The sequence below is a fragment of the Recurvomyces mirabilis genome, assembly GCF_035927965.1.
Source record: "Recurvomyces mirabilis strain CCFEE 5264 chromosome Unknown scaffold_13, whole genome shotgun sequence".
Lineage (NCBI taxonomy): Eukaryota > Fungi > Ascomycota > Dothideomycetes > Mycosphaerellales > Teratosphaeriaceae > Recurvomyces > Recurvomyces mirabilis.
In genome coordinates, this window is record NW_027041947.1 from 645,633 (window position 1) to 662,153 (window position 16,521).

General features: G+C 53.5%; 8 protein-coding genes across 8 annotated transcripts; 5 read left to right on the top strand and 3 right to left on the bottom strand.

Moving 5' to 3' along the window:
* Positions 1 to 1,063: 1,063 nt before the first annotated feature.
* PFA4 (Palmitoyltransferase) lies at positions 1,064 to 1,851 on the top strand (the record flags this gene model as incomplete). The annotated part of the gene is made up of 2 exons (XM_064838281.1): positions 1,064 to 1,319; positions 1,382 to 1,851. 2 exons carry the CDS (start codon positions 1,064 to 1,066, stop codon positions 1,849 to 1,851), a joined length of 726 nt encoding a protein of 241 aa, XP_064694366.1.
* A 103-nt stretch (positions 1,852 to 1,954) lies between these two features.
* Positions 1,955 to 3,157, bottom strand: LTS14_005584 (uncharacterized protein; the record flags this gene model as incomplete). Its single annotated transcript, XM_064838282.1, has 1 exon — positions 1,955 to 3,157. One exon carries the CDS (start codon positions 3,155 to 3,157, stop codon positions 1,955 to 1,957), a length of 1,203 nt encoding a protein of 400 aa, XP_064694367.1.
* Positions 3,158 to 3,562: 405 nt separating this feature from the next.
* LTS14_005585 (uncharacterized protein) lies at positions 3,563 to 4,817 on the top strand (the record flags this gene model as incomplete). Its single annotated transcript, XM_064838283.1, has 3 exons — positions 3,563 to 3,614; positions 3,701 to 3,954; positions 4,017 to 4,817. The coding sequence occupies 3 exons, from the start codon at positions 3,563 to 3,565 to the stop codon at positions 4,815 to 4,817; spliced, it is 1,107 nt and encodes a 368-aa protein (XP_064694368.1).
* Positions 4,818 to 5,322: 505 nt separating this feature from the next.
* BNA1 (3-hydroxyanthranilic acid dioxygenase) lies at positions 5,323 to 5,983 on the top strand (the record flags this gene model as incomplete). Its single annotated transcript, XM_064838284.1, has 2 exons — positions 5,323 to 5,384; positions 5,446 to 5,983. The coding sequence occupies 2 exons, from the start codon at positions 5,323 to 5,325 to the stop codon at positions 5,981 to 5,983; spliced, it is 600 nt and encodes a 199-aa protein (XP_064694369.1).
* A 1,284-nt stretch (positions 5,984 to 7,267) lies between these two features.
* Positions 7,268 to 9,358, top strand: LTS14_005587 (uncharacterized protein; the record flags this gene model as incomplete). Its single annotated transcript, XM_064838285.1, has 2 exons — positions 7,268 to 8,753; positions 8,814 to 9,358. 2 exons carry the CDS (start codon positions 7,268 to 7,270, stop codon positions 9,356 to 9,358), a joined length of 2,031 nt encoding a protein of 676 aa, XP_064694370.1.
* A 292-nt stretch (positions 9,359 to 9,650) lies between these two features.
* LTS14_005588 (uncharacterized protein) lies at positions 9,651 to 10,419 on the bottom strand (the record flags this gene model as incomplete). Its single annotated transcript, XM_064838286.1, has 2 exons — positions 9,651 to 10,204; positions 10,254 to 10,419. 2 exons carry the CDS (start codon positions 10,417 to 10,419, stop codon positions 9,651 to 9,653), a joined length of 720 nt encoding a protein of 239 aa, XP_064694371.1.
* A 234-nt stretch (positions 10,420 to 10,653) lies between these two features.
* On the top strand, positions 10,654 to 13,251 carry NOP14 (nucleolar complex protein 14; the record flags this gene model as incomplete). Its single annotated transcript, XM_064838287.1, has 1 exon — positions 10,654 to 13,251. The coding sequence occupies one exon, from the start codon at positions 10,654 to 10,656 to the stop codon at positions 13,249 to 13,251; it is 2,598 nt and encodes an 865-aa protein (XP_064694372.1).
* A 446-nt stretch (positions 13,252 to 13,697) lies between these two features.
* Positions 13,698 to 16,490, bottom strand: LTS14_005590 (uncharacterized protein; the record flags this gene model as incomplete). Its single annotated transcript, XM_064838288.1, has 1 exon — positions 13,698 to 16,490. One exon carries the CDS (start codon positions 16,488 to 16,490, stop codon positions 13,698 to 13,700), a length of 2,793 nt encoding a protein of 930 aa, XP_064694373.1.
* Positions 16,491 to 16,521: the final 31 nt, after the last annotated feature.

Sequence of the window (16,521 nt, forward strand, 5' to 3'; positions counted from 1 at the left end):
GCGGCGGCGAGGTTAGGGTTATATCGTTTCGTCGTTATATCAAGAGTGCTACAGAAGTGTGGTGGATATGTAGATGAGTATGATATAGTGGGGCAGTCAATCGATGAGGTCGGCGGGCAGAAGATGGCGCGATCGTGGGAGGAAGCTTTGCCGGGACGCCTTCCGAGACACGCCTTCACCTCACTTGCATCCACCACCATCAACACCATTCACAAACAAACTACACGTTATGGACACAGCACTCCTCCAACGCCTCTCGCCTCCTGGAGTAACAGTGCTCGTGTGCTTCTTGGCCTACACCTCTCAGATCCTATTCCTCTACATCGAGCCTGGACCGCCACGAACGGGAGATATCTATTTCTTTAATCTCCTCGTGGCTAGTCTACTGATATGCTACTACCGGGCTTGTTACACGGATCCCGGACGCATAGCATCTAACTGGCAGGACAAGCTTCTGCTGAATGGGAGTAAAGATGAAGCAACAAAACTACCTCTACAGCAACGATGGTGTCGCAAGTGCGAGATGTATAAGCCGCCGAGGGCACACCACTGCAAGACCTGTAAACGGTGAGATTCTTACCGTCCTACCAATATGAGACTGTCAGCCATTCTCATATTATTTGCTTCTTCAGCTGCGTAATGCACATGGACCACCATTGCATCTGGACAGGTAGGCACCTATAAACCATCTCAACGGAAGTAATAGCGTAAGTAACATTTCTTCTTTCTCCACTAGCAAACTGCGTCTCCTACGTCGTCCTCCCGCACTTCATCCGTTTCCTCTCCTACGCTGTCGCGGCAATGTTCTATCTGGAGACTATGCTCTATACGCGCTGTGCGGTGCTGTGGCAGAAACGGAGTCTTCCTAGCGTATGTCCATCATATCCTTCCATCATATCACGTATAGTCCGGCAATACTCACTCATACTGCCCATCGATCTAGTACCTAGGGCCAAGCACCTTCCAGCTAGCTCATCTTTTCATGCTAGTGGTGACAAACTCCCTCACCCTCTTCGCTCTGACAATCCTTCTCGGCCGCACTTTCTGGTCTCTGTGTCTAAACATGACTACGATCGAGGGCTGGGAAGTCGAACGCCACCATGCTATTCTCCGACGTGCGAGAGTCCTAGGTGGGTACCTGAACGGTCCAGACGGCAGTAAAGTCTGGATCGAACACCAGGAATTCCCTTTCGATGTGGGTATCTGGAAAAATATCCGCCTCGGCATGGGGACGTCGAATCCATTGGTATGGTTCTGGCCGTTCGCCAGGAGTCCCGCGATAGAGACTGCACTCAATCTCCACCACAACCTCATCGATGGTATACCGCTCACACCCAGTATTCCTTCCTCCCCACCACCAGCCGCTGACATGACCGATTAGATCCCTCAAAACCCTGGCCGCCACCCGACCCCGACCGTCTTTTCCGCGCCGCTCGCAAGCCACTGGAAGGCACCGGCTTCACACACGCGATGGATATTGAGAGTTTTCGTGCCCGGCAGGCAGCTGATTTGGCGAGGTACGAGGATGCGGATGGTGAGTATATCGTTCGTCGGCGACCTTTTCATGAAAGGTTGGAGGACAGTGAGAAGTTGGATCGTGGTAGTGGTGGTGATGGGGGCCAGCGAGTCTATGAGATCGAGGATGATGACGAAGAGGGTGAGGGCGAGGTTGAGCCTGCGCTCGTGGAGATGGTGCAGGGCAAAGATGGCGCGGGCGAAGAAGGATGGCGGAATAAGGAAGGGGAGAGGTTAGCTGATTTCGGGGTGGACGAGGTGGCGGACTTCTATGATGAGGACGATTTACCGCTTGCTGAGCTCTTGCGGCGAAGGCAGGGCTTGAAAGCGCAGTGATGGGAGCACGCAGGATCGGTCCATCTGACGACTTTAAGAAGTGGGACTAGGCCGTGGCGACTGGTGGACGGCGTCTGACGTAGTATTAGAGCATCTACACCTTTTACAGCCCTCTCACCCTCCCCTCTAGGTCCTTTACCCAACCCTGCACGACTTGCCCATTCCTCCCATTCGCCTCACTCGCCTCCTGCACCGCTGCCTCCACTTTCCCCAGCCCTGTCCGCCACTCGGCTAGCTCGGAATCCATCTCCGCTTGTCGCTGCTCCACCCTCTCCAGCTTGCTCGCTGCTTCCGCAGCCGTCGTATGCAAGGTTCGTAGACTTCGCAGTCGTGTGAGGATTGCTGGGATGGTGGGAGAAAGCGATTGCAGGTTTGGAAGGAGAAGGTACAGTTGTTGCAGCTTCGCTAAGTCCTCGAGACTTAGTGTTGCTGTTTGTGTCTCCTCGCCGTCTTCGGTGCTGGATAGTTGGGATTGTGAGAGGTATTCGGCTTCCGAGCGCAGTTTGTGGAGACGGTTTCCGGCTGCTTCTAGGCGTGCGAGTGATGTGGCGGAGGCGAGGGCGGAGAGTTGTTGGTCTAGGAGGTTTAGGGCTGGCAGGATCGGAGTAGAAATGGCGTCCGGATTTGTTGCTGCATCTATAGTGGATATGCCTAGCGCTTGTTCGAGGGCGTGGAGCCGGGTGTCGAAGTCTGTGATTCGGGATAGTGTTTGTTCGTCTGATAGGTCTTCTTCGTCTGGTGGTATGCTGTGGCCGTTCGTAGTCGCAATGTTGGCTGCTTTCCGTCGGTATCTCTTCACGGGCAGTTGGATACTCTGCAATAACCTCCCAAGATCATCCAGTTCTGGTGCGGCCGAGTCCTCCCCGTCTTCCTCATCGGCATGGCTTTCCTCCGCCGCCTTCTCCCGCTCCGCCTCGAGCTTGCACTCCTCGATCTCCCGCCTTAACCGCGCGATCCTAATATCCAGACTTTCATCATCGCCATCTTCTACCTCGTTCGTGCGTGGTCTGACTTTAAACCCTTTCCGCTTCCCATCCACGCGGTCACTAAGGTCCACTCCTCGAGTCTCTACCCTTCGACTCCCAGCACTGAACTGCAATCTCGCTCGCTCAGGATACAGTCTTCGTCTGCTCACACCATATCCATCACTCTCCTCGTCCTCATCTTCGCTCGTGGCATCTGTTTCTGCTGGCGATCGAGGCGATGTTTGCACTGTTGATGTGTCGTCTGCCAAGTCAGCGGTCTCGTATACATCTGGTGCGGAATCATAGCCAGGGAGGGCGGCGAGGCGAGTGGCGTCAGTCATGTTGTCAGTAGCTTATATTGATGATTGTCCCACGGAAGTGTACATGTACGCTGAAGTTCGGATGCCAGATCGACCCCACAAAAACGCGTTGGCACGTGAAAGAGGCATGACTTCCTGCGCTACAATTTCCCTTTCCTTGTCATGAACATGGCCGTTGATAGCACGAACCTCGATCGCAATCCATGGCAGTGGACTCTCTTACGGCCGAGTTGATCCCACGAGCTTGCTCCCATATCACTTCTGTGTGCTCCGGGCTATGTTCACGAATCGCGATTACTGAACATCTTCAGTAGCACGGACTCAAACCCCGGATAGCAATGACATGAGTAGGTAAAAAAGCTCGCCTTGCCTCGCACGGCATGTTAGAAGGTAAGTTCGTGGCAGGACGTATGAGCTGAGACAAAAATGACTGCACCAAGCAAGAAGATCTTCATCATTGGTGGCACAGGCGCGCAAGGTATACCTGTAGTCAAGGGCAAGACTTCACACTCGCGCCTGCGGCTCAAGGCCTTCTTCACATTACAACTGACCTGGTGCTCATAGAGCTTGTGAAGGACAACGCCTACTCCGTTCGCATCCTCACTTGGAATCCTAGCAGCAAGCGTGCACAAGATCTCGCCACTCTCCCCAACGTCGAACTCCAAGAAGGCAAACTCGACAGCGATGAGGAGCTTCGCCGGGGTTTCCAAGGCTGCTGGGGCGCCTTCGTCAACCTCGATGGGTTCGTAATTGGGCAGAAGAACGAGATCTTCTGGGGTATCAGGTCTTATCAGCTTGCTCAGGAGGCTGAGATCAAGGTATCTTTATTTCATCCCATCACTTTCTCTTGCACAGAAAGCTTCTGACAGCGTAGACGTAGTTCTTTGTCTGGGGTAATCTAGACTATGTACTCCGAGAAGCTAATTATGACCCCCAACACCACTGCGGCCACTACGATGCCAAAGGTGCTGTTGGCGAATTCATCCTTGCGCAGAACAATTGGCATGCAGAGAGGGCTCGTAAGGCACCGACTCGAGAGATGAGTTCTATGGGCGCCGCTCTCTTCACCACTGGACCATATCTAGACATGGCTCTATCGAAATTTACTCCCATGACGCCCAAGATCGCTGAGGATGGTGTTGTGGAATGGCAGATCCCCCTCAACAGCGGCGCAGTCGTGCATATTGCGCTCGAAGACTGCGGCAAGTACGTGAGATGGCTCTTCGACCATGCCCTCGCCCTTGACGGCCAACCAGGACGATCCCATGGCATGAATCTCGCCGTAGCGAACGAACACGTCAAGTACGAGGACCTCGCCGCAGCCTTTGCAAAAGTAACTGGCCACCCTGCTCGCTTCATCAATGTGAGCGAAGAGGACTATTGGTCCGCCATGCCCTCGGAAATGCTCTCGCAGCGAATCGGGAAGCAGTACTCGGACATGCAGGACACGGACGGAAGTCTAATGACCTTCCAGGAGAACTTCCGGAGTTTCTGGAGAATGTGGCAGGCTTGTGGCGGGGAGGAGCCGTTGATCAAACGGGATTATAGGCTGTTAGATGAGATTCTGCCGGATAGAATCAAGACGGTTGGGGAGTGGATGGAGAGGAATCGTGAGATGGCTGTGGCGGTGGTGGAGGTAAAGGCTGGAATGATTCTGAAGATACATGAGGATCGAGCGTGATGTGAGCTGTCGTGGTGCGGATGATGCATGCATGCATGCGAAAAAAGTTAGGGGTCGTGACCAGCAGTGGCATGTGTCTACCTTCTGAGACTACGATTCCTTATACAATTCAGCGTCTGGACCATTGAAAATGCTTTTTGTGGTCGTGAAGATATCCTCTACGGGTAGCCAAATGTACGAACGAAACGAGGAACTCGCCCTCCGGACTTAGCGGCTCTTCTCTTTCTATGACTTCATCTTCACCACGACCATGTCCGTTGGGTAAGCTCAAGGCGACATCAGTAATCAAGCAGGTAGTAAACATACTCATGACCTTTTCATATCGTTCTCGCTATATCCCACCAGCATTGAGATGCGTAGTCTGCTCAAACCCGCAACTCTCAATACCCTGACGAGACAAGCTAATATACGAGTACTACCACCATTTGTCGCATCTACAGCAGCACAACCAACGAGGCAGCGCATATCACTTTCCCGCCGCTCAATATCTACCACATCCCCAGCGATGGCTCCATCCACAACACAATCCGCAACGAACCTCGGCTCGCCTCTTAACCTGCCCAAATGGTACGCCACAGTCACCCACTCTACCTCCACTTCTCAACTAACCAGTGATATGATACTCCAGGCTAGAAGAGAACTCTCACCTCCTCAAACCCCCAATCAACAACCACCTCATCTACAACGATCCCCTCACCGTCCAAATCGTCGGCGGCCCAAACGCCCGAACAGACTACCACATCAACTCCACCCCCGAATTCTTCTACCAGTACAAAGGTCGGATGCTCCTCAAGACTGTACAAGCTCCAAAGACTCCAGACGGCAAGGAAGAGTTCAAAGACATCTACATCAACGAAGGCGAACTCTTCCTCCTACCAGGCAACGTCCCACATAACCCCGTCCGGTTCGAGGATACCGTGGGCGTGGTATTGGAGCTGCCGAGGCCGGAGGGTAGCGTGGATCATCTGAGGTGGTATTGTTCGGGTTGTGGGGAGAAGGTTCATGAGAGTGGGTTTCATTGTACGGATTTGGGGACGCAAATCAAGGCTGCCGTGGAGGAGTATAAGGGTGATGTGCAGGCGAGGACGTGTGAGAGGTGTGGGACGGTTAATGAGAGTGCGCCTAGTGAGGAGGAGAGGAGGAGAATGAGAGATGGTAGTTTGTAGTAGGGGTGGGCGTAGGTGTTGTAACCATGAATGGCTCTGTACCAAAACCGAAGGCAACTTTCCTCCACAGGCATATCAGAAACGTCTGCGTGCTTGCCTCGTTCAACACGAGCTTTATGCAGCGGATGAGATCGTTTCTGCATGGTGGTCCAAGCTCACTGCCAAAAGCCAAATTTCGTGACGAAGGTCTCTACCCTCTTTTCCTGCTCATGTCTCACGAGGCCGGCACCACCACTCCTGTCATGTCTGGATTCGATAGTCGTTCACGTGCATACAGTCAGGACGAGAGCAGTCAGGGCTTGAGGAGAGGAGAAGGAGGGCGGGGCGGGAGTGGCAAGTAGGTGAGGCGTGGCGTCTAGAGATAGTTGTGCATTCGTCGACCAGTAAAGTGAACGGTCGACGGATGGGCAACGCATTTGCACACTTATACGAATGGTATGTGGTAGAGTCTGGTAATAGGAGGGCGGTGTATGTAGATGTCTTTGGGTGTGTGAATACAGAATCTACATTCTGATCTTCAGGAGTGTGTGCCTTCATTGCGAATCAAGCTTGCATCAGGCCTTCATTGAACACGTCGGGATGTTTTATTCCACTCATGATGCCTAAGGCTTTGGTCTGTCGTCCTCGAACCTTGTTGTGCTTACCTTCACCAGCGGCCGGCAGAACCTCACCATCTGTCGATCCCGGTGCATGATACTCGCTCAGAGTGAGTACGCCTCTGCTCGAGAGTGGAGGCGCTTGCCATTTTCCGTGTTGAAGTGGTTGCTTTTATCTCCATGAGAGTACAGAGGTGATGGAGACACTGCAGGTTCGCATAACCAAGTACATTGGAGACATGCGAGCGGGGATACCTGGGTGACAGGAGGGTGCTATTATCACCGTGTCATAGCGCTCGATCATGAGATACTATAGTAGAACATTTCAGTATGTAGCAAACAAATCAGAAATACATTATTCGTCCGCTGTGTTTCCTCAACTTCACTTTGAACTTATCCTCATGCCCCACATCTCCCGATCTGTCTAGGGCAAGTATCCTCATGCTTCCTTCCAGCGGTGAAGTCGTTGATCGGGTGTTATCCTCACGTTTGGAAATGGTATGGTGTACTGTTTAGTGAGGATGTCTGTTCGTGATGGATATCGTGTGTCGCATATATATCGTCTGTCTGCTCGTCTACCAGGAGAAAGCATATAGTACCAAAGCCGATTGTGCAACCGTCCAGCCGCAAGTGTGCCAGATCAGTACTGCTATTGATGCCAATACCACCATCAACAAGAATACTCACCATGGCTCCCTCAAGCAATCAACCCCTGAAGCCAACAGCCTCCTCGTTCAACCCAGCAGCCTTTTCTTTCGTCCCTGCTCCTCTTCTTCCGGCCCCTCAAAGCTGGCAACAAGCATCCAGTCCTCGAATAGTGCCCTACGCCGACAAGATCAATCGACCCGCCGGCCCCGAATGGTTCAACCTCTACCTGCTCACCCCAACAACAGCCACGATCCGGTACTTTCCCTCCACGGCCCCTCTCAATGAGATCGCTATGAAAACATACTTCACAACAACCATCAGTGACCTCCGACACAATGACGACAAACGGGATGATCTCCTGATTCTGTTGTCGAGGGGCCAACTGGAGTGGAAGGCCGAAGTGAACTATCCTTTCTGCCTGACTGTGAAAAATGCTCGGGCTGCTAGTGAGAAAGATGATAAGGTCTTCGACTTCATCTTCCGCCTCTTTCGAAATCAATTAAAGGATCGAGAGACCGGACGAACAGCAGACTGGGTCGCAGAGAACTTAATGCAACAGATGGAAGTCGATGTCCAAGGATATAGGCGGCTCATGATGCTTCGTTACCCTGCCGTGGCTGTGAGCGAGCCCATCGGATTGCTAACTAGCTACGCTTTCTTCGATGTCTGGTACCACGTCGACGTGAAAAAAGCCGGCATCCACGCCTCCACGTCAGTGAGCGTGGTCACAGAGACGAAGGGTATCCACCCGTATCCATCTATGCGTGATCCCAACCCAGCAGGCCGCAAGGAAAGCGAATGGATCGATTATCCTCACCAGGGAGCTATGAAGATGATATCAAAAGTTCATGCCATCGAAGCCCTTTCCTCGTGGTCGAAGGACAAGACTGTGGAGCAGATCGAGGAGCAGATCCGGGACGATCATGAGAGAATCTTATGTGTTCTGGATAAGATGGCAGAGGACGATGAGGCGAGTTACGATCAGTGCATAAGATACGTCACCGATAGCTTCGCATCGCATGATCCGGTCGAGACGGCGCTGAAATGGCAGAAGGCTATGAAGAAAGTCGTTCCCAGGGAGCGGAACGTCACGGATGAGATGATCGCGAAAAGGAAAGCTGTGCTTGCATCGCCGAAAGAGACTCCGCTGTTGATCAGTCCGGCCGACTCTGGTTACGCCAGTGGTAATAAGCATGGAGCTGATGTTTCGAAGTTTTCCTTGACCGATGCGCCAAAAGACGATGGGATGGTAGTCGACAGGTCGAGACAGGATGCTGAAGAGATGGCGGAGGTCCAGGCCTACGATGGTAGTATGAAACTTACCTCGGGGAAAAGGAGCAACCCAGTCCCGTCAACCGCCGGACCTGCCACACAGCAAGCCATTGGATCAGAAATAGCTGGCCCTGTGAACGCCAAGGCCAAAGATACACCAGAGGCGGAGTCTGTGGTGCGTAGAACCGACTCGATCTCCGAAGCAGCTGCGCTCGAGGCAGCAAAAGATGCTATGCCAGCAGATGCAACAGAAGGTACGTCCCAGGTGCCTCACCTCCAGACTTGACCATCATCACTGACCCCACTTCTCACAGCAGCTCTCGAAGATGACGACTCACCAATTGAATCCAAACACCAAGCGCGACAAGGCGAAGTCGAGATCGACGAGGACGATCTATACTCACACCCTGACCCCGCTGTCGAAGCAGTGAGGAGAAGACAAGAAAAGCGAAACGAGCTCTACGCCCTCATCAATGCCGACCGTCTCGCAGCGGGGCGTGCTCCGCTCTCGCCGACCGGAGGCTATCGTCCACCTATTGGCTCCCGGCCAGAACGTGTCTCGGTATGGTGTCCCAAGCGAAAGATGTACGCTCCTAGCCCGGCACGCTGGTGGTTGATACATGCCGAGCAAAGAGAAGCGGATGAGCAGAAGGTAGGTGAGGCCAAGGCGGCGAAGGAGGCGAGAAGGCGAGTATTGGAAAAGGCGCTTCGGGCGCTGACGCCGAAGACATTACCCGCTTGGTTGAGGAAGGGAAATGAGTCCAGGGAGAGACGGTGGCAGTTGCAAACTTGGGCTGGGGAAAGCAGGGAACAGGAGCGGGAGCGGGCGAAGCTGGGGTTCCGGCCGATGGTTTGGTAGGGGTTGTGTTATGTGCTCCGGCTGAAGCTGGCACATCGCGACTGTCTGGCATTCTTCTCGTGCTGCGCTCGATCCTATGGTGTGGGATGTCGATGATCGATCGATGCTGGGCGGCCGTGGCCCGTTATGGGTTGCGGTAGCTTATTGCGGACTTAGTGATGAAGAAGATAGTATTTCTGCGCATGCTGCGCATACAGATCTTGGTGGACCATGGCGTTGTGATTTAGCAGACAGTACTTTCAACCACTAAAAGTACTTATCCCTTGTTCTCATGACGGTTTTCTCGTTTCTCTCACGTCCCATCATGCACAACAACAGCCTCCCTCCTCCTTCTTCTCGCCTCCATAGCATCTTCTTGGCTCGGACTCACCGTCCTCTCCCTCGGAACATCAGTCCACCCAGCCACCGGATCAAGCGGGCTAGGAACAATCACGCCTTCCATACCCTCAATGCTCATAAGATCCGGTGAGCTGTCGGGTGTGGCGATCTCCGTCACGTCGTAATCATCGGTGTGGTCCGGGAAGGGGCCCCGACGGCTTCTAGGCCTGGTAGTCATGTCCGTAGGGCCGCCGAGTAATCTCTGTGCACGCTGACGGGCTCGCAAGGCGTACTCGTAGCCCACTCCTGGGTCGCCGAGGGAATCACCAGCGTCGAAACTTGATAGATATTGGTTCACCATGTCTGCACGGTTGCGGACGTGGATATCGTCTGAGATCAATCCAGCTTCGTGGACAGCCGTGGCTTGATTGTCTCCCTGGAAACGCTGGATGATGAATGCCTTGGCTGCATTGGCTATTTTGGGATTTGGTGAGGTGGCGAGGGTGCGAAGGACATTGAGATCGATAGCTGATATTGTCAATATATGCAGAGTACAAACATGGCTCAATGCACATACCATGCTCTGGCTTGCTCTCTCGCTCGTCGTCTTCCTCCGGTTCGGTAGGCTCAATCTCCGTCAGGGCGAGGATGTCTGTGATGGCATATCGAGCGCCGTAGGCTGCCACGACAAAGAAGGCGGCAAAGCCTAGCCAGATGTAGCGGTCATCCAGACGGAGCGCCATAGCTGGCCACGGTAAGGCTGTGTTGATGAAGCATATTGGGTTTGATATTGGTTGTTGTCCATGTTCAATGCTTCCGCGTGAAGGGCAGCATGTGCTTTCCACTCATATCACACACGCCACAGCGGATACGGATCCGGACCGTCCCCGCATCTTGCGCCACGATCTGATCTAATCTTTGGCATAACTCGACAAAAAGTTCGGACAAGAATCACTCATTCTCAAATTACGGCAACCATGCCACCCTCACAGCTAAAGGCGCTGAAAAGCTCATTGCGTGAAAAGGGAATCGTTGGCCCTCAAAAGTCCAAAAAGCAGAAGAAGTCCAATCATAACCGACAAAACCCCCAAGATCGACAAGCAGCACTCCAGCAAATCCGGGACAACTTCAATCCTTTCGAGCTACGACAATCAGCACGACCAGCCAAATTCGCCTCGGTGTCGGTGAAAGATGTCCGCAATGGCAGCGGTAAATATGCGCAGGCCTTGCATCGACCGGGCGTCACGAAGAGTGCTGGCGAAGAGATGCGCCGGAAGCAACTATTGCCCGAGATGAGACAGAGGAATAAAGTCGGCGGACTGGTGGATCGGAGGATTGGCGAGGGCGATGCCAGTCTGACTGCGGAGGAGAGGGCGGTGCAGAGGTTTGCGCGGGAGAAGTCGGGCAAGAAGGGTGGGAACTTGTTTGATCTGGAGGGCAGTGATGATGAGGCCATGGTGGGCTTGACTCATTTGGGAAGAGGTCTGGATGACTTCGATGACGATGACCTACAAGGCGGTGGGTCGGATGGTGAGGGCAGTGATGGTGAGGGGTTTTTGAAGAGGAAGCGGCCGGTCGAGGACGAGTATGAACAGAAGGTCGAGGAACCTGAGGAGGAAGGCGAGCAGGAGCCTGAGCGGAAGAAGACGAAGAAGGAGGTCATGGAGGAGGTCATCTCGAAGTCCAAGTTTCATAAGTACGAGAGGCAAAAGACGAAGGAAGACGACGAGGACCTGCGTGAGCAGCTTGATGCGAGTATGGGCGACATGCTGGCCCTTCTGCAAGGTCGCAAGGCCGCGCCAAAGTCTGCTGTAAAGGAAACTGAGGCTAACGGTGCGAGCATTGGCCCAGCTATGGATCCTGGCAGGCAAGCGATGATGGAAGCAGATAACGATAAGCAGTACGAGCAGAGGCTGCGGGAATATCGACAGGAAGCGAGAGCGAAGCCTGCCGAGCGGTCGAAGACAGAGGAAGAGAAATTGAAGGACGAGGCTGCAAGGCTGAAAGAAATGGAGGATCAGAGGCAGAAGCGTATGAGGGGTGAAGGATTATCTGAAGACGAAGGTGAAGATTACACAAGGGGAGCGAGAGATGTCGGTGGTGACGAAGAGGAGCGCGAAGTCGACATCTTTGCACCCGAGGACATACCCGATGATGCAGCCGATTTCGGCTTCACTGCTGCGACCGCTGCTCCTTCAAAGCCGGACAAGGTGCAGCATGAAGACGAAGATGAGTTTCAAGTCGACGACGAACTAATAGCGAGCGACGCCGAAGTCGAGGATGTCGAGCTTAGTGACTCAGAAGAGTCCGAAGTGGATGATTCTGACGCCGAGTCTAACGATGATGCGGTCGCCAAACCTCGAAACGAGGAAGAAGAGGACGAGTTCGTCAAAGGCATCCTAGGCACTGGAGCGAATTCGGCTGCTCTGTCCTCAGGGAAGTCTGCGATGGAAAGTGGAGGACTCTCCTACACATACCCCTGTCCTAGATCTCACGCCGAGCTCCTGGACGTGATCAAGGGCCTCCCAACTGAACAACTACCTACCGTCATTCAACGCATACGTGCGCTACACCACCCCTCCCTCGCTGCAGCGAATAAAGAGTCCATGATCGACTTCTCTCGGAGCCTGGTCGATCACATCTCCTACATGGCAATACACACCCAGGAAGCTCTACCTGTGATTGAGCACCTCATTCGCCACGTCCATAGTCTCTCCCGATCCTACCCGATTGAAATCGCGCAAGCTTTTCGCAAGCACCTCTCCGCTTGGCACGAACGATCAGGTAATCAGCCTAGTAAAGGCGACCTGATGATCCTGGTCGCCATTGGGTCTATCTATCCGACCAGTGACCACTTCCATCAAGTTGTAACACCTGCGGTCACGCTGATGGCACGCTGGCTAGGTCTCAATGCTCCCGAGAGCGAGGAGAAGAGCACGACTGGTGCTTTCATGGTGGGACTGTGTGTCAGCTATCAGCGACTGAGCAAGCGCTATGTCCCGGAGGCTGTTCGCTTCACTCTGCGAGCTATGAGCAATCACAAACCTGGCAAAGATGTGAAGATCGACCTAGCAGCACACGTGCAAAATGTAACAGACATGGCCGACCTCTGGAAGGAAAAGTCCGCATTCACCGAGGTCTTCACCCCTTTCCTCCCCCTGGTCAAGAGTGCCGGCACGAAAAAGGACACACAGCACCTAACAATCCTCCTCGCACAAATCCATCTCCGCCGCCGCCCCCTCGAGCTCCACCACCATAAAAAGCTCGCGATCCGCTCCTCCATCCCCAAATTCGAAGAAGGCTTCAACCCAGACAAACACTACGACCCGGACAAGGAGCGGTCGGAGAAACGGAAATTGGAGAAGGAGGTCAAGCGGGAGAAGAAGGGTGCGCTGAGGGAATTGAGGAAGGACGGGAATTTTGTTGCTCGAGAGCAGTTGAGGGAGAAGAGGGAGAGGGATGCGGAGTATGAGAAGAAGCAGCGAAGGTTGATCGCGGAGATTCAGGGGGGTGAGGGGCATGAGAGTAAGGTTTATGAAAGGGAGAAGAGGGCTAGGATTAGGGGTAAGAAGTGAGGAGGGTCCGGAGGTCGGGGTTTGAGTGATTAGGGTGTGTATCTACGGTTGCAGATAGTGTGTAGCGAAGACCTTTCACTTTGCCAGGCCACCTTCTCTGGACACGGACTTGTGGGCCGCTCCAATTCATCCGAATTGGGCTCCGAAAGATGACCACACGACACCGTGCAGTGTATTCTGATGGTTCGTGTACTGCCTTTGCTCTTGGAAGCCGGAGATGTCACTGTTGAGGTGTCATCGTTATTGATCCTCACAATTGTTTTGTGACATAACTAGCAAACGCTAGATCAAAGAGCTGCAGGCGACTTGCTTCTACGTGTGCCATGTCGCAGAATCGCAGCGCTCACTATGTGCGTATCTGCGCGGATGCTAACGTCAAGAGCAAGCCTCCGCAAGACCACAAGGCATGACTTGGACGCTGTTGTGGAACGTGGGCTTCGGCGGCTCTACCCATTACTTCGCAATGCATTCGCCACCAGCTCGTCCAAGTCCAGTGCCATCTCACCGTCAGATAGCCGGTTGATCATCAGCTCTCGAAGCTTTCCGGAAAGATCATGCACAGCATCCCCATCTGTCAGCCCTGCAAACGCAGAGTGTAGCCCCGTAGCGTGCTCATTCCATCCTAACAACGATGCATCCTCATCAAGCTTCCTGGCCCAGCACGAGATCTGACGTACAGAGATCGGAGACCTGATCTCAAGATCATGCATGGTCTGTCCTCGTAGTATGCGTTCAAGTGGCAGTCGCGCCGACTTCGTCCTTTGCACTTTACCGTCTGTAGTACGTCGATGTTTGGTAGATACATTCTCAATACATTGATCTGCCTCGGTCGCGGACTGTATGGTCTCGGGCTCATTCTGTCTCACGTTAAGCGGCACGTTCGTGCTAAGCTCTTGCAGAGCGCGTGAGGGTGGACGACTAAGTTTGCGACGCTTCGGAGGCGGCACAGTAGTCTTCGCCATCTGTTCAGCATGAGCTTCGAGGACCGCCAGATCGCTAGCTGGCACGAAGCCACGATAGACTGGCTTAGAAGTAGCATTCTCGGTCTGCAGTGGCTCGTCTATGTGGGAAGCAGATCGACAACGTTGTAGCTGACCATAGTTGCGACGTTCAATAATCGAAGCCGCTTCATGATGTGCTCGATCCACAGAGCCAACCCAGGCCCGAATATCTTGATTGCGGCGTGGAGGCGTCAAAGGTCGTGGCTCGTCGAGCAGATCTTCGAGCTCGCCTTGTCTGACCAGACCGGCATCTTCTCCTAGCACACGGCGCCTTGCGCTCTTTGGATAGGACTTGCCGCTGTTATCCAGATGATCAAACCATACTTTTTCACGAGGAGTACGCTCGGTAACGGGTGTGATGAACGGCCGCTTAGTCGGAGATGACGATAGATACTGCTTGTTTGGACTCTGGCGAGGGCGCCTGCTTGGGTATGGTATTGATTGCAAAGACGTACCTTGTTCTGGAGTAGACGAAGTCGCCTCCAAGCCATTATTGTATGTGGGAGCTTGACGCTCATCAGGCTGGTCAGATAGGTCAATCGATGGGTCTGCGCGTGGCTTTATCGTTCCGTCTCCTGGACTGTCATTCTGTACAATCTGGAGCTGTGCCGGAAGGCGTCCGTCACGACTATTCCACATCTCAGTATTGCGGCCAGAGTGGTGCGGGTGTGTAGCGCTGGGAGAAGGAGATGATGGTCGAGGCGTGGGCAGACAATGACCAATAACGTCCTCCATACTTGTCCCTTCTCGACACGGAGACGTAGCATTAATTGTGAGTAAGACCTCGTCATCACGTGCTGGTTCACCTGAAAGAACGTTCTGCTTCCTGGTCGCATTGATTTTGGCTGTCACCCAGGGGTTGGATACTGTGATGTCTTTTCGTGCTTGGCGCAGCTCCTCACACTCAGCCTCCGTACGCCCAGTAGGCGGTCTTGTGTCCATGATGTCAACATCCTCTTCGTCACACCCGTACATGTTTCGTCGGAAAGTGTTGCGCGGAGGTAAAGTTGCAGAGATCTCGGGCGACACCGCTCCCGCGTGGTTCGGATGTCTAGGGAGGTCCGGTAAGAGTAGAGCATGGAAGTCATTCGAAGACTCCTCCAGCGACGTGGCGGACTCGTCATGCATAGCGGGACTTGCATGCTGGGGCGGTGATGCTTGAGCCGTGTGCTGGCTTGTGGTCCCTAAGCCAGGTACTGAATACACCGTAGCGAAGAGCTTGCGGGCTATCCCAATCAACATAATCGGCTCCTCGAACAGTACATCGTCCTTGGATGGCTCCACGTTCGGATCGTAGCTTGCGGAGGGACAGGAAATGAGCAAATTGATGAAAGGATCCTTAGCACTGCTCCATCTCGATCCAGCGCCCTTCTGGGCTTCACGGAAGATCTTGACAATCTGCTTCATTGTGCCTCGCATTGTCGACACAGGTCGGCCGTCGATCGAAACGAACGAACCAGCATTGATGACTTTGCTCACTTCTGCATTTGGCCGTGGCACAAGAGCTCGCAATTCGTACCCACCTTCCGCAAGCACGATCCACTCGCACTGAGTCACGCACGCAGATCCCATGATCTTGATGGCAGCATCTTCAGCACCTGCTCCTGACTTTGGAGCATACATCCAGTTCCCCTTGTCATTCTTGGCTTTCAGTACTCGGAAGGACAATCTGACATGTGGTCTCGCAAAAGCATATGCCTGCAATGTCTGCTTGATGTGCTTTAACGTCTTCTCAGCATTCTTCAGTGCGTGCTGTCTGCGGACTGGTTGTGACTTGACGAAATCTGCAACGCAAACAGTGGTCCCGACTGGGAGTGATGCTCGCTGCTGGCTGACTACTTCACCAAGACGGTTAATGGTCATAGTAGCTGCCACTTCTTCGCCTTCTACTCGGGTACTGATGATCATGCCGCCACTCAATTCTGCTGCTGCCGCTAATGCTTGTCCTCGAAAGCCTAACGTGCTGCCGCCAATACTTCGCAAGTCATCAAAGTCCGCGAGCTTGCTGGTGCAGTTTGGTCTGGCCGCCATGGCACGATCTTCTGGCGAGATTCCATGGCCATTGTCGCGGACCTGAATGGAATCGAGCGTGTTGGCACTTATTTCGATGGCTATCGACGTAGCTTTGGCATCCAGTGCATTGTCGACGAGTTCCTTGATAAGTGCCGACGGGTCGTTCAAGACTTGTGAGGCGCCCAACAAGCGTACGGTATTGTCCTCGAGCTTCTGGATGGCCATATTCGCATCATGTTCGTTCGAGGTCGGTCAA